Source organism: Sphaeramia orbicularis, chromosome 7, assembly GCF_902148855.1.
Source record: "Sphaeramia orbicularis chromosome 7, fSphaOr1.1, whole genome shotgun sequence".
NCBI lineage: Eukaryota > Metazoa > Chordata > Actinopteri > Kurtiformes > Apogonidae > Sphaeramia > Sphaeramia orbicularis.
This window is the reverse complement of record NC_043963.1, coordinates 40,924,722-40,941,084: the sequence shown is the minus strand read 5'-3', so window position 1 is coordinate 40,941,084 and position 16,363 is coordinate 40,924,722. Positions and strand designations below refer to the sequence as shown.

At 37.3% G+C, this 16,363-nt stretch overlaps 1 protein-coding gene across 2 annotated transcripts in view; it reads right to left on the bottom strand.

The window, feature by feature from the left end:
• The window catches only part of klhdc8b (kelch domain containing 8B), a 536,176-nt gene that overhangs the window by 53,405 nt on the left and 466,408 nt on the right, over positions 1-16,363 (bottom strand). For both annotated transcript variants that reach the window (XM_030139050.1, XM_030139051.1), the window contains one exon: positions 5,831-5,932. In XM_030139050.1, coding sequence (XP_029994910.1) covers positions 5,831-5,932 — 102 coding nt within the window. The remainder of the gene's footprint in view (positions 1-5,830; positions 5,933-16,363) is intronic.

Genomic DNA, 16,363 nt, shown 5'->3' with positions numbered 1-16,363 from the left:
CAGCACGGTTTTCAGAGGTAGAACTTAAAAAGAAATCAGGACCAAGGTTATTTTCATTAACGAAAACTAAAACTAAACTTTATTGACCCCACAACGGGGAAATTCAATGGTCACGGCAGCAACAGAATAAAGTGCAAGAAAAAGGGTGCATGCATAAAGATAGTCCAAAAATAATTGAAAAAATAAATAAATAAATGAATAAAATTAAAATAATAATAATAATAATAATAATAATAATAATAATAATAATAATAATAATAATAATAATAATAATTGTAAAAACTATACAGGGTGGGGAAGCAAAATTTACAATATTTTGAGGCAGGGATTGAAAGACAGTGTATGACCAATTAGTTTATTGAAAGTCATGAGAATTTATTTGCCACAAGAAAATTTCCATAATAGAAAATGTTTTTATTCTATGTGTCCTCCTTCTTTCTCAATAACTGCCTTCACACACTTCCTGAAACTTGCGCAAGTGTTCCTCAAATATTCGGGTGACAACTTCTCCCATTCTTCTTTAATAGTATCTTCCAGACTTTCTCGTAATAGTTTTGCTCATAGTCATTCTCTTCTTTCCATTATAAACAGTCTTTATGGACACTCCAACTATTTTTGAAATCTCCTTTGGTGTGACGAGTGCATTCAGCAAATCACACACTCTTTGACGTTTGTTTTCCTGATTACTCATATGGGCAAAAGTTTGTGAAAAGGTATGGATAATAGTGTTAGGTATGATTTTGACATCAATATATGTTTGGTTTCAAAACAATTGACGTAGTGCCTGCTGAGAAAAAACAACTAAATGTTCATTGTAAATTTTGCTTCCCCACCCTGTACATATTTACAACCGAGTGGAACAAGGTTATTATCGTTAACGAAAACTAACGAAATGACGAAAACTAGAATTGAAAAAACATTTCCGGTAACTGAAATAAATTAAAACTATAATTAAAAGAAAAAAAAAAAAAACATAACTAACTGAAACTCTATTATGTGCTTACAAAACTAACTGAAACCAATAAAAATTATGGATAAAATTCCCTTCGTTTTTGTCAATGTCAGATTGATACAAAATCGATATATTTCACTTAAGCAATTTTACTAGCGGCACCATATGATATTTAACGGTCCGTCACTTGTGGTTTACAGTCGTCTTCTGGTCCCCACTCTACCTGGAAACATGGAGACTAAAGCTGGGAGAAAGCAGAAGAGTCCTGTCTGGGATTTATTTGAATTTGACAGCAAAGAAGATAAAAGATATAAAAAAAACTAAAACTAAACTAAAACTAAGCACTTAGAAAAAAAATGAAAACTCATAAAAATGAGCAAACCTGCTCTAAAATCAAATTCAAACTAACTGAATTATAGAAAAAAAAGTCAAAACTAAATAAAACTAAACTATAATGAAAAATCTAAAACTATTATAACCTTGATCTGGACAACTTAAGTGATGAAACTGAGTGTATGTGAAACAAATTGTCATATAGTTGAGTTAATTCTGAGTCATTGCATTAGCTTTTCCTGCTTTTGTGCCATAAAGAATCCCTTTGTGCATAAAAAAAAAACAGTTAAAATCAATAATTTAAAGGGGACAGAGTGTTGATGTTTATAGGATGCTCTTTTTTCTTTTCAAAGCTTCCGGTTTTTCTTATTTGTGATCATTCTCGTTTACTTGAGTATGGGCTTTATTGTTATGTTTGTGTGGAGTGGGCTTTTTTTTTTTTTTTTTTTGCAGAAATAAATGGAGGTTGCACATATCAATCGATTTCATTCTCTCACTTTCATTTTGTATTCTAAAGTGTGCAATTGTGTAATTTGTGCTGACGCATGGATGCACTGAAAATATAGTCAATATCCGCTTAACAAGCTTGTCATTCAGTGAAAAAAAAAAAAAAGAAAAAGAAAGAAAAAGCTGACCTCTGATTAATTTGTAGCATTGCTCAGAATCGTTTCACACTATTTACTTTAACAAATGCAGCTCAGTCAAGGAGAAAATGGAAAGTTAATGGAAAATAAATTAGGCTGTGTGTGTAGACATGTGTACAGTGTGTGTGCATTAGGATTTTGTAATGAACCACTAGTGGGATGTGCAGCTGACAGTGAAGTGACAACTGTCAGGCTTACTGTACGTACGTTTATAAGAGTACATACATAAAACGTATATATGTGTCAGTGGTATTATTACCTCCGAGGTTATGTTTTTGTCAGCGTTGGTTTGTCTGTCTGTCTGTCTGTGTGCAAGATAACTCAAAAAGTTAAGGACAGATTTGGAGAAAAATTTCAGGAAATGTTGATACTGGCACAAGGAACAAATGATTAAATTTTGGTGGTGATCAGGGATGGGGGGGGGGGCCCACGGGGGCCTTGGCTGCCTTGGCGGAGGTCTGCGCTCTCCGACTGCTTTTCTAGAAAAGAGAGTGGAGCTCATTTTGATGGGCACTAAATATACAGGGTGGGGAAGCAAAATTTACAATATTTTGAGGCAGGGATTGAAAGACAGTGTATGACCAATTAGTTTATTGAAAGTCATGAGAATTTATTTGCCACAAGAAAATTTCCATAATAGAAAATGTTTTTATTCTATGTGTCCTCCTTCTTTCTCAATAACTGCCTTCACACGCTTCCTGAAACTTGCGCAAGTGTTCCTCAAATATTCGGGTGACAACTTCTCCCATTCTTCTTTAATAGTATCTTCCAGACTTTCTCGTAATAGTTTTGCTCATAGTCATTCTCTTCTTTACATTATAAACAGTCTTTATGGACACTCCAACTATTTTTGAAATCTCCTTTGGTGTGACAAGTGCATTCAGCAAATCACACACTCTTTGACGTTTGCTTTCCTGATTACTCATATGGGCAAAAGTTTGTGAAAAGGTATGAATAATAGTGTTAGGTATGATTATGACATCAATATATGTTTGGTTTCAAAACAATTGACGTAGTGCCTGCTGAGAAAAAACAACTAAATGTTCATTGTAAATTTTGCTTCCCCACCCTGTATATATATATATATATATATATATATATATATATATATATATATATATATATATATATATTTTTTTTTTTTTTTTTTTTTTTTTGCATATTTCATGGTTGTTTTTATTCAACACTATTTACCTTTTATATATTTTATTTTAGATTTTTTCCTTTTGTTTTTCTCATGCTACAAAAAAATGAGACCCTGGTAACTACAGGATATTTGTTTCTACTGTGCACTATTGACTGAATGACAATAAAACTGAATCTGAGTCTGAATAGTTAGACCAGTTCTATTACCGTCTGCAGAACACTGGTGTTGAACATATGTAAAGTCACTCTTCATTCACTCTCACTGCCTTCATCCCTCTGCCTTCAAATCCCAAATTTGAGACATAAAACATAACGAAGCCCAATGTCCTGATGAAATGAAAAGGCAAAACATACAAGTACTGTGACAGTGTGAGTACCTGCTATTTAAAGATGCATGATTTCAGGGTTTTTGCTTTCTCTGCGATTTATCCCTGAAACATTAGTAACTTTGCTGCAAAAGGAAAATTGGGCAATGATTGTGCACTGTAAGACCGGATAAGCTGAGTTTACTTAAAAAATCTGAGGTAACCCCGTTGCCTTAAAACATTTAAGTAATGAGTTATGAAAACTAGAGTGTATTAAACTTCAATGTTTGATTTGAATGGAATTGCCATTTTAAGTACAACACACTAAATGCCAGGTTAATTTAACTTAAAATTTGTTGCAATGTCAAATGCTTTGTATGATCATTAGACTGAAAGTCTTCAGTTCATTGGACTTAACTCCAAGTTGATTTTAATTAAAATCTTTTGCAATATAAATTGCTTTGCATAAGTATACAAGTCAATGTATTACAGAATGAAGTTAGGCAGGAAATTACCTCAGTGTAATTTGCTAGTTCAGGAAGTGCTTTCAATTTGACAAGGGATAAAAAATTTCATTAAACAAGAACATTTACAGATAAACAGGAAAGCCATTGTTTGGCCTCTGGCTCTCACTCATGGTGCAGCTCTCCAAAAATACAAAAATAAACACAAAAAGTCCAATAAACACTGCCATACACACATTCAGTCCAAATTAACACTAATTAATTAACACCACAACCCCGCTGAACCCCTGCACATAAAAATAACACATTTTCAACAACATGCCCAATACCCACAATGCAATGGGGAGCTAGAAAGGTGTGGTCATGACTAAAACTTAGTGATTTAAATCCATTCAATTTAAACTTTTTCGTACTTTCAACTATGTCTACAAATTAGTAGAATATACTGAACATTTCATAGTAATGGAATAAATCATTTAAGTACATTGTAATGAAAGTATTTTAGTAAATACAAAGTCCGGGCTTACAGTGTGTGTGTTTTCCTGCATATTATTACAGGGCAGGCTGCAGGTACAAATACCATCCATAGCACTATTGGCAGGTGTAATCTGGATTTTACTTTTGGATCCAAGTATCAACAAGAAAGGCTAAAAGGAAGCTCATTCTTTTTAGTTTTATAGTATTGTGCAACAAGGAGAGTGGCTCATCGGCCTCTGCACTCTCTGACCTTCCAGAAATATATATTATGTTGGTGCAACAGTGGAGGTCAGGACAGTTTATTGTTGTATTACTCTACTTACCTGTTATCTTGGGTTAGAACATGGTGCTTTATTTAACCCTTTCATGCATGAATTATGAGAACCTTAGTCAATATTTTTTTTCTTGAGTGTTTTTATTCCTCTTTAGGCATGAAAAAACAACGCACATTAATTTTTCTTTTATGAACCTATTTTTCATGGAGTTACAAAAATGTCCACTCAGCTGGAAACCATGAGTGAAATTTTTGAAGCAAAGAAACATGTATTTAAAACTCATCATCAGAAAGTGATATGCTGTGTGAAAACTATGAAATAAAAACATTTTTAATGCCGCTACTTGCTAAATTGCTAATGTTTTCTCACATTTTACCATACTCTAATATTAGTTATTATTCATTTCATGGAGATAAAATCCTCCTGAGACCCAGGAATTTGACAGTTTTAGCTTTTTTACATTAAAAAAAAAGTCTTGATTGGAAACTGCATAATGCAACAGTTTTTTCAAATACATTTTTAAAATAATTTTTACCTCCGCCAAGGAGGTTATGTTTTTGCCAGGGTTTGTTTGTTTGTTTGTCTGTTTGTTTGTCTGTCCGTTAGTGTGCAACATAACTCAAAAAGTTATGGACAGATTTGGATGAAATTTTCAGGGTTTGTTGGAAATGGGATGAGGAAGAAATAATTAAATTTTGGTGGTGATCGGGGGTGGGGGGGCCCACGGGGGGGGGGGCCACTGATCAGCCTTGGCGGAGGTCTGCGCTCTCCGAGTGCTTCTAGTTATTTACAGATTGATTTTTTTAATGGAATTTCCTCAGCAATGGACAGTATTTTTAAGTTAAACTGTCAAACTTTTGTCCCCAACAGAGGACAAAATGCATTGCTGGGTCTGAGGAGGATATGCAAAAAAAAAAAAAAAAAAAAAAACTAATTGTTTCAGAAAACTGTTAATTACAGTCTAATAACAATTAGCAACTGATTTACACTAAACATGTTATTGCAGATCAGATTTATCATGAGCAGCAAAGTTCCAATAACTGTATGAACTGCAGTGTTTGGGAGGATGCATAAACGTCCACTGTGTTGGCTGATATGGAACTAAAACAACAAAACCCATGAATATACAAGAGAACAGCTGGAGAAGAACTGTCCACTGTAGTGACCACTATGCATGAAAGGGTTAATATGGAGAAACAAATGCATTGCCAGAGAATAAAAGTAAAATGCTGACCTAGACCACCTGCTGCGATGACTCGTCCTCCCAGGCATCCTGCCACAAAATCAGCCCTCTTCTCCCTCATCCTGGACATTCGGCTCGGTTTGATCCAAATACCTGTCAGAGGTGAAAAGAGCCATGATAACATCACTCATCAGTTTCAGTTGGCTGCGACTGATGCCTCACATTGCCAAAGTGTTCAACTGTGCACAATGTAAAGGGTACAAGGGCAGAAGCACACGTTTTAGCACTTAAATAAAAAAGGTTGACGCTGCAGAGAGAGACAGAGACGAGGTCAAACATGAGGATAAACCAGAGCACAGCAAGACGCCCTCGGTTTGAAAATCTGGTAACAATATAGTTAGAACTTGGCATGAAGTGAAGAGTTGATTTTCATGAATGTAACCTGAATCTGTTGGGTCGCACACAGCAGAGCGCCCCCTCCTGTACAAATGCAGAAGGTTCTATCAGTATTTGTACAAGAGTTATGGCAGCGTTTTTCAACCTTGGGGTCGGGACCCCACATGGGGTCGCCTGGAATTCAAATGGGGTCGCCTGAAATTTCTAGTAATTGATAAAAATTAAAAAAAAAAAAAAAAAAAAAAAAAAGAAACAAAAACTAAACTTATTAATAAAAAAATATGTGGTGACTTGAGAGACAATCTCAATACATAAAAGACATGACAAACTCTGAAGCTGAAACTGAAGCTCTGTGGTACTGTTTATCTTTCAAATGTTCATTGTGGTCAGTTTCAGATGCTTCAGCTCTTTCATAACACTGGTCAACAACAAATTTATTGTTTAAGTTTTTTGAGCTGATTTAGGATAATTTTGGTGTGCTGAATCCAAAAATCACATTAATTTTGCTCAATCAGGTCAACTTTCTGAACTATGCTACATATTGGCTTTTTAACATTTTTACTTACATTTATGGGCATTTTCACATCATATGATACAAAATTCTTTCATATTTCTTGCAATAAACAAGTTCTGAAGATTTTACTTTTGCCAATTTATGATTAATGTTTTTTTAATATTACAGGTGAATGAAATGGCTTCGACTAGAAGATCTTGCAAAAATAAGCCATACATATTCTGCTACATCTGCGGTGAATACACCATTGTACCTAACAGGAATCATGTCACAAGTTTCATAAAGTGTGCTTACCAATCTTATTTTGGTATTAATTATTATATTTTGTGAGAAGATCAAATTTTTCAAAATCAAATTAGCAAAAAAACCTGACCTGATTGAGAAAAACAGATGTCATTTTTGGATTTAGCGGTGCAAAATGGTCCTAATTCAGTTGAAAAAACCTAGACAACTTGTAAAAAACATTTTTTTGTAACCCAGTGTAATTCATAGTTTGAGTTCTTGTTTGTTCAGTATTAATTGTCAGCCTTGTAAATACAAGCTGGAGTGACTGTACATATCCTGACCAAAGAAAATCAAATTCTCACTTTGTGCAGTAATCTACACCTGGCTTTTCTGCCTCAGTCCATAGTAATATACATTATATAGACTAAATGTCATCTAAAATTAACATTTGTTTGGAAAATAGTATAGCAAACTATTATATGATCAAAAACAAATTAATTTTAGCAAAAAAAAAAAAAAAAGTCACCATTTTGAATGTCTGGGATCGCTAGAAATTTGTGATGTTAAAATGGGGTCACAAGCCAAAAAAGGTCGGGAACCATTGAGTGATGATGTTTTCAGACGTTTGAACTTAGAAAAGTAGGTCACAAATTAGGTCAAGGTCACCCATTTCAGAACTTGTCCAAGCTTTATACATGATACATGCACTGTCCTGGACAAAAGTCTTGTTACATGTACTCATCATATTTATTAGGCCTGTAACGGTACACAAAATCCTCAGTTCGGTACGTTTTCAGGTTTGAAAGCCATTGTTCTTTTTTTTTTTTTGGGGAAGACAGAAAACCCCTCAAAATGTCTTTAATGCATTTATTATGAAATTTTGAACATTTTCCCCCCAATTTTTGGAGACAATAGAATATAGAAAAACAGGAATAATATAATTCTGCTGCTATAAATCAAATAGAAAATAAAATAAATTAAATATTACTAAATGTATTTTAAACATTAGTATTGCACTTTTTCCAGAAAGGTAGTTTTGAACAAACAACAAAAATCTAATCCCAGTTCTGTCAATTCACATTCTGCATAAAAATAACAACAAAAAAATTCCACATGAAGTGCAACATTAACAAGAGAGCAAACTCATATTCTCTTTTAACAAACTGAAGAGCAACATGGACAACAAAATTATCCTAATTATTTATTTCAGGACAGCTAAGAAACTGTTTAGGCCACTGTGTATTTGTGTGTGTGTGTGTGTGTGTGTGTGTGTGTGTGTGTGCAGGGTGTGATTTGTCAAAAACACAGAGGGGGTGGGTTTTTTGTGTGTGTGTGTTGGGGGGGGGGGGCATCAATATACGCTGGGGTGCAGTCCGTAACTAACGCTGGCGTGAAACGGAAGTGAAATTTTCCATACTTTCAACGTCCAACTTTTTTTCTTTTTTTTTTTTTTTTTACCTTATATCAGCTACTATTTCGTATTTCGGGTTAATGTGCGCTCCTTCAATATGTCCGTGTGGAACTTGCGCCGATTTAAAGTTCCGCATCGAATGACATCTTTAGTTACTTTCTTTTTCTCGACATACTGTGCCGTTTTCGTACAGCCGTGTACCAAACCAAACAGGTGCGTACCAAAATAGTTCGGTTCGGTATGCCGTTACAGCCCTAATATTTATAGCAGCTAATAACGTAATTGCTAATTGACCAACTGGAGTCATTAATAACTCCTAATGATGCTGAACAGCTGCACTTTATTTGTATTCTACCAAAAAGAAATTTCATAGATTTCATAAATATTCATCGCTTGATAATGATGAACAAATCAACTTCTAGCTGGATGAAAGTTTTGTCGCAAATTCTAATCAATCAAATTCTAATCAAGAAATTGTATCTTTTCTAAAGTTATACACAAAAACAAATAAAATTTCAGTCTAATACTGCATTATAGTCTAAAAATCCTTTAACCTGCAGAACAGTTTCGGTTTGGAGAGGAGGAAGAGAGAGTTGTAGAGGTTGTTGATGGAGTCATCAGAGACGGCATGGAAGGCTGCCTTGTATTCATCCCAGAGCTGCTCTAAGTTCTTTGGTTTGGTCTTCCACACTTCCTGCTTCATTCATTTATAATATACCTCACTTTCCATCTTTATTTTTTTCCCAACATCTTTGTTTCTTTAGCTTTAAAATCAATACCTAACAAGAGACTGAAGTTCTATTTTTGAGGCAATGATAGTCTTAACCCCTTTGTCCAACCCTCCACAGACTTCTTATCTCACATTTCTTGATAGAGTCAACAGTTCAACAAATCCACATGACTTTTGAGGCTAGTTACTACATCCTTATAACGTTCGATACCTTAGCATTAAACATTCCCTTTTTCTCAAATACATATAATCCAGTGGCGGCTGCTTGTCTTTCAGACAGGGGAAGCTCATTGTCGGCTTACATCAAAACAAAAGTCAAGTTATTTAAACATAAATTCAGCCCTCCGTTCCTTTTTAAGAAAATGGTCAGTGACCTTATCGTACCAACTAAACAAGACAACGTTGAAATTATGTTAAATTGAAACGAGGAAGTCCAATGAGTGTGTTTTATTTACAGTGCAAGAAATGAACAAGTAATTTCGTAGTGGTTTCTCTCTTGATTTCACAGCAGAATGTGCGACGGTATTAAACTGAACTGTGTCAGTGAAGGAGTAGATCTCAAACTAGCAGTCAATCAAACAGGATTCAGCCTTTCGACCGATCCTCCAATCAGCACGTGGAAGCCTAGCATCCAACCCGACTGAGCTCCGCCCACAGCTCCATTCACCCCCAGAGATGCCAAGCATCCGGGGGCGGGACAACATCGTGGCTTTATCCAATTACCGTCCAGTTTTGAGGCAATGAAAAAAACTGTTCCACTCAGTCCCATTGAAGTGCATGGACGCTGAGTGTCTGCGGACAAATGCACTGAGCAGAGATCGAATGAGAAAACAGCGCAACGGGAATGTATGAGAAGTGAACAACATCGAGTCTGTTGATTTGTGATAAAGCTGATTCTGAACGAACTCGTCTGTGAGATGAACGTGTTCTAACACATTTGTAGTCAATGAAATGTCAACAGAACCGTACATATTTAACCATTAAATTTTTTGTAATTTTAGGGGAAGCCGGGCTTCCCTTGCAGTCTGTGAGAAATCGCCGCTGCTATAATCTTTTCTGGTGCATTTATAGCGATGGTTGAGTTTTACTAAGTAGAATGTTGTATGCGCTGAGTTTCATGTTACCAGGCTTTACTCATCGTTATTAAGATGGTAAAATGCAACCGACTGAACACCCCTCATCATACCCTCCCCTAAGGTGGCCACAACAAATGCAACAGCTCGTTGTTCAGACGCTCCATCATAGTAGGTGAGGTGTTGCAGGATTTGTGAGACCAGATATATTTAGGATCAATAATGGTCTAGTATACAACTATTGCTTTGGTATGTGGGCTAATGAAACCACCAATGTACAAATGTACCTGTGAGAAGAGATTATTTCAAGAAGTTATTGTTTAGAGTGGAATACATTTGATCTTCTTTTACCTCTTTGGATTACTGGATGCTAACAGAACAAACAACACCATCACCAAGTCCAAGTCTACTAACTGGATACATGCTCAACCTGACAATACAAAACCTGCCGTGGATAAAAACACAGTTCAGGCTACTATAACCACCAGAACACTCATCTCACCAAACACTAAAGGTGTGGCTGTAACTGTGCTCCTCAAAGATAGTCAAGCCTCTGGGACCGAAGGAAAACTTAGACAGATTTAGTGAAATGGCATTAGATATGCAACACAACTGCTGAAGTTAGAGGTCACTACTGTTTTATGTCTGTTCTCTGAAGTTTCATACAGAAAAATTGCTGACGCTTCCCTGTTTACAGAAATGTCCAATTTCTGAACTGCTGTTGAATTTGCAATGCATCACTAAGCAAGAGAATTAAAAGAAAACATCACTCTGATGAATAAAAAAAAAAAAACTTATTTTTTCAGTTAGTCAGCATATTTTCAAAGGTGTTCCTCATCATGTTCTGACACTAAATACAATTAACATGAGGGGAGAGGGGAGGAGAGGAGTGGAGAGGAGAGGAGGGGAGGGGAGGGGGGGGGGTAGGAGAAGAGAGGAGAGGACAGCAGGGGAGGGGAGAGGAAACGAGAGGAGAGGAAACAAGAGGAGAGGAGGGGAAGGGGAGAGGAGGGGAGGGGTACGGAGAGGAGAGGGGAGAGGAAACGACAGGAGAGGCGAGGAGAGGACAGCAGGGGAGGGGAGAGGTGAGGAAATGAGAGGAGAGGAAACAAGAGGAGAGGAGGAGAGGGGAGGAGAGGAGAGGAGAGGAGAGGAGAGGAGAGGAGAGGAGAGGAGAGGAGAGGAGAGGAGAGGAGAGGAGAGGAGGAGGGGAGGGGAGAGCAGGCCAGGGGAAAGGAGAGGAGGGGAGAGGAAATAAGAGGAGAGGAGAGGAGAGGAGAGGAGAGGAGAGGAGAGGAGAGGAGAGGAGAGGAGAGGAGAGGAGAGGAGAGGAGCGGAGAGGAGAGGAGAGGAGAGGAGGAGGGGAGGGGAGAGGAGGCCAGGGAAAGGAGAGGAGGGAGAGGAAATAAGAGGAGAGGAGAGGAGAGGAGAGGAGAGGAGAGGAGAGGAGAGGAGAGGAGAGGAGAGGAGAGGAGAGGAGAGGAGAGGAGAGGAGAGGAGAGGAGAGGAGAGGAGGTGATAAGCCCACAGTGTGCACCTGTAGTGCTGCTCTCAGACAGTACTGGCCGGTGCAGCTGCTCCATGCTAATCTCAGTCAGATGAGTGGCAGCCAGAGCCAACAGCCGCTCACTAATAGATATGCTCGCTGCAACAGATCAGCTGTTCGGCTGAAAATGGAAAGGCCAGATAACATGCAAATATACTGAAAATATATGGAAAGAGCAGAGTGAGACTGACGCTTTAAAAAAGTATGAAAGTTTGTGCATTTATTTCCGTCTTCTTCGTGCTGTCTGTAGATAAAGTGGCTGAAACCTCCCTGACAGAGCTGTTGTTTCGGTGTCTCTATAATATCTGGTCACAGTTCAGCGCCTGCACTTGTTTGATTGAGTGATAAACACAGCTTTGGAAAAATCAGAACACCATATTTTATAGGTATGTGTTTGAAATTGGCAATCGGTCAAAATAACAACAGAATGCATTGTTTTGAGACCTTGAAATGTGGAACGAAAATAAATTCACATCACCTATTTTTCTTGTTTTCTTCCAGTTCTTGCGTCCATATTAAAAACTCTTATCGAAATGGGGGATGCCATTTGCCTTGTAAAGTTACAATGTTAATACCAACACTTTCTGAGCCACAGAGTAAAATAAAAAGCCGTTTTGTGCATCTGACTTAACAAAGAACACAATGGTGATATTCTATTTGTGAACAACTTTTCATTTCTCATGGCTGCATTGCATTCATAATACAATAGAATACTCATGGTTTAATTAATAAGAGTTGGGGTGTCAATTTTTTTTTTTTTTCCAACTATATTTATTGAACATTTTCAATGAACACAACAGACATTATATCAATTCGTAACAGTCAATGCGCAATCAAGAATGACATATCTGACTGTCAACACCCATCCCTTCCCACCCAACCCACAGGCCAAAAAATAAATAAATAAATACATACATACATAAATGAGGAAAAACATAAAAGAAAATCAAAAACAGAAACCATAAATAATGATAAAGGAACTCAAATCGTAAAAAAAAAAAAAAAAGGTAGTATAGTATATAGAAATAAGAGAAGAAAGGAAAAGACTACACATAATTTCTCATTCCCTCCTTTCCTCTCCTTTCCCTGGGTTGTCAATATTTGTTGAAAAAGCCCATCATGACATATTAGATCAACTGCCACCTACACCCTATACAACATATGTGTTTGCAGATTTTCTGGCGTAATGTGTGTCTCTATGACGATGGGTAACCACTTCTACAGGTAACACAAAACCCCCAAGATAATATTAACCCATAAAAACTCAAACATCCACTGGAAACCAAATTATCTACTGATCTAAACTGCTTAATAACTGTTTGTCCATTAATCCTATCAATCCATGTAAATAATTGGCGTAAAATGCAGTTTGCAATCTTTTCGTGGTCATCAAATATGACCCATTTGGATGTTCAGAGGCTCCTAGTTACCGTGGAAACACCATCATCTTCTACAACATTAATTCACCGGTAAAGCCCATGGAGTTGGATCAATGACGGTGGATGGAGACACTTGGTTTATGTTCAGTTAATGAAATATTTTGCTAAAAAAGTCACTTTTTCTTCATTTTTTTCTGTTTCTACAGTCTACTCTCGTTAAACCGCCCGCCGTTATACCGCCATCTCCGCCTATCGCCATCCGCCAGCCCAGTTCCATGCACAAACAACACTTATAACATTGATTTCCCGACCGTTATACCGCCAGCGTGATTGCCATTGAGTACACATAAATTTTAACAATGCACTGAAACAAACGCGCCAGACGCTGATCGCGACAAGCTACGAGTAGGTCTACGGAACGGCCACCGTTCATTTATCGCAGAATACTCAGTAGGTCAGGATGTCGGGAAGAGGACGTGGGATTAAGCCAAGATGATGGGGTGTCATTTCCCGACACGGTATAATAATGCACTATAAAAACACTGTAATAGTAGTTATTACTCACTCAAATGATGTGCAAAAAACAACAAAACAACAATGTAAAAAAACCCCAAAACTGTTCATTACAGTCTAATAACAATTAGCAAATGATTTACACTCAAATATGTTGCTGCAGATCAGGTTTTTATCAAGAACAGGAATGTTACAGTAATGGTATGAATTGCAGTGTATTATGGGATGGTGCATAAGTATCCACTGTGTCGGTTGATAATAATAATAATAATAATAATGGATTGGATTTATATAGCGCCTTTCTAGACACCCAAAGCGCTTTGCATTATTGACCCATTATTCATTCGCTCTCACATTCTCCCTCTGGTGGTGGTAAACTACATCTGTAGCCACAGCTGCCCTGGGGCAGACTGACAGAAGCGTGGCTGCCATTTTGCACCTACGGCCCCTCTGACCACCACCAAACATTCATACACCAGTGTGGGTGGCACTGGAGGCAAGGAGGGTGAAGTGTCTTGCCCAAGGACACAACGGACTGACTAGGACAGAGCGGGATTCGAACCGCCAACCCTTCGGTTATTGGACGACCCGCTCTACCAACTGAGCCATGGCCGCCCCCATTGATATGCAAGTAAAACAATAAAATCCATAAATATACAAGAGACCAGCTGTAGAATAACTGTGCACTGTAGTGACCACTGTGCATGAAAGGGTTAAAGGGCCAGCACTCAAAACGACCTTTCTGGTGTCATTACTCAGAAATATTGTTGAAGATGGACCTGCGGAGTTGAATTAATGAAGAATTCAGACCCAAGCATAACATTTACAGTTTATGTAGACCACATGGAAATGTTTTAAAATGAATAATTCCATTTTAAAAAGCAAAGTATCACTTCTTTAAAACTGTGTCCAGTGGTGAAATAACAACTTTGCACTTTCTTTGACTCTAAAAGTTGTTTTTTATTGCTTCTCATCACTCACATTATCACATTTGGTTAAACCGGTCATATCAAATTTGGGTGTTAAAATGGACCCCAATCTTAAACTCGACCGACAAATTAGTGGTGTGGTCAAGTCCAGTTTCTTTCACTTAAGACAGCTTGCAAAAGTAAAATCTGTTCTGCCCAGGGATCTGTTTGAAACTGTGATCCATGCTTTTGTAACTACTAGACTTGACTATTGTAATGCACTTTATGCCGGGTTGAGTGAAAATGCACTTTCCCGACTGCAGCTGGTCCAAAACGCTGCAGCTCGGCTTTTAACAGGGACATGGAAACATCAACATATTTCACCGGTTTTAGCTTCACTCCATTGGTTACCAGTGCGTTTTAGAGTTGATTTTAAAATTCTTTTATTTGTTTTTAAATGTTTGAATGACCTTGCCCCCTCCTACAGGGTGGGGAAGCAAAATTTACAATGAACATTTAGTTGTTTTTTCTCAGCAAGCACTACGTCATTTGTTTTGAAACCAAACATATATTGATGTCATAATCATACCTAACACTATTATCCATACCTTTTCAGAAACTTTTGCCCATATGAGTAATCAGGAAAGCAAACGTCAAAGAGTGTGTGATTTGCTGAATGCACTCGTCACACCAAAGGAGATTTCAAAAATAGTTGGAGTGTCCAAAAAGACTGTTTATAATGTAAAGAAGAGAATGACTATGAGCAAAACTATTATGAGAAAGTCTGGAAGTGGAGGAAGCAACAAAAAACGTACCAAGGCTTTTATTAAAGCTCTCAAATCCAAAATCCTAAAGGATACAACCAAATCCATGAGAAAAATGGCAACTGAACTTGAGGTAGACAACAAGACCGTTAGAAATGCAGTAAAATATGATTTGAAGTTAAAATCTTACACAAGAACACCAAAACACTTGTTGACAACAGCAACAAATCCAACTTTATCAATTTTTGGGAATCATGTTTATGGCCGCCTTCTAGCCCAGATCTAAACCCTCTAGATTCTGTTATTTGGGGCGTTTTAGAACATGCTACCAGTAGAACATCACACAGCAATGGCGACTTTCTTAAAGATACTATTAAAGAAGAATGGGAGAAGTTGTCACCCGAATATTTGAGGAACACTTGCGCAAGTTTCAGGAAGTGTGTGAAGGCAGTTATTGAGAAAGAAGGAGGACACATAGAATAAAAACATTTTCTATTATGTACATTTTCTTGTGGCAAATAAATTCTCATGACTTTCAATAAACTAATTGGTCATACACTGTCTTTCAAACCCTGCCTCAAAATATTGTAAATTTTGCTTCCCCACCCTGTACCTGTCTGACCTGATCCACCCCTATGCCCCCCCTCGTGCTCTCAGGTCAGCAATCAGATGCAGCTTGTGGTTCCAAAAACTAAAAAGAAGCTTCGTGGGGATCGTGCCTTTTCTGTTGTCGCCCTAAAGTTGTGGAACCAGTTGCCCTTAGTTGTTAGACAGTCTCAGTCTGTACCTGTCTTTAAATCATGTCTAAAAACGCACTTTTTCTCACTAGCTTTTAATCAGTGAGTGATATGTCTGGTTTTTTTTTTTTTTTTTTTTTTTAATACTGTTTTTAACATATTTTAATTTGTCTTTGTTTTTATGATGGTTGTATTTTGTTGTTCTTAGCCCGCTTAACACCCTGTGTTATCACTAGTTTTATTTACTTATTTAATCCCTTGTTTTATGTTTGGTGTACGGCACTTTGGCCAGCTGTAAAGTTCTTAACCCTTTCATGCACTGTCCACTCCAGTGGACAGTTCTTCTCCAGCTGTTCTCTTGTGTATTAATGGGTTTTGTTGTTTTAGT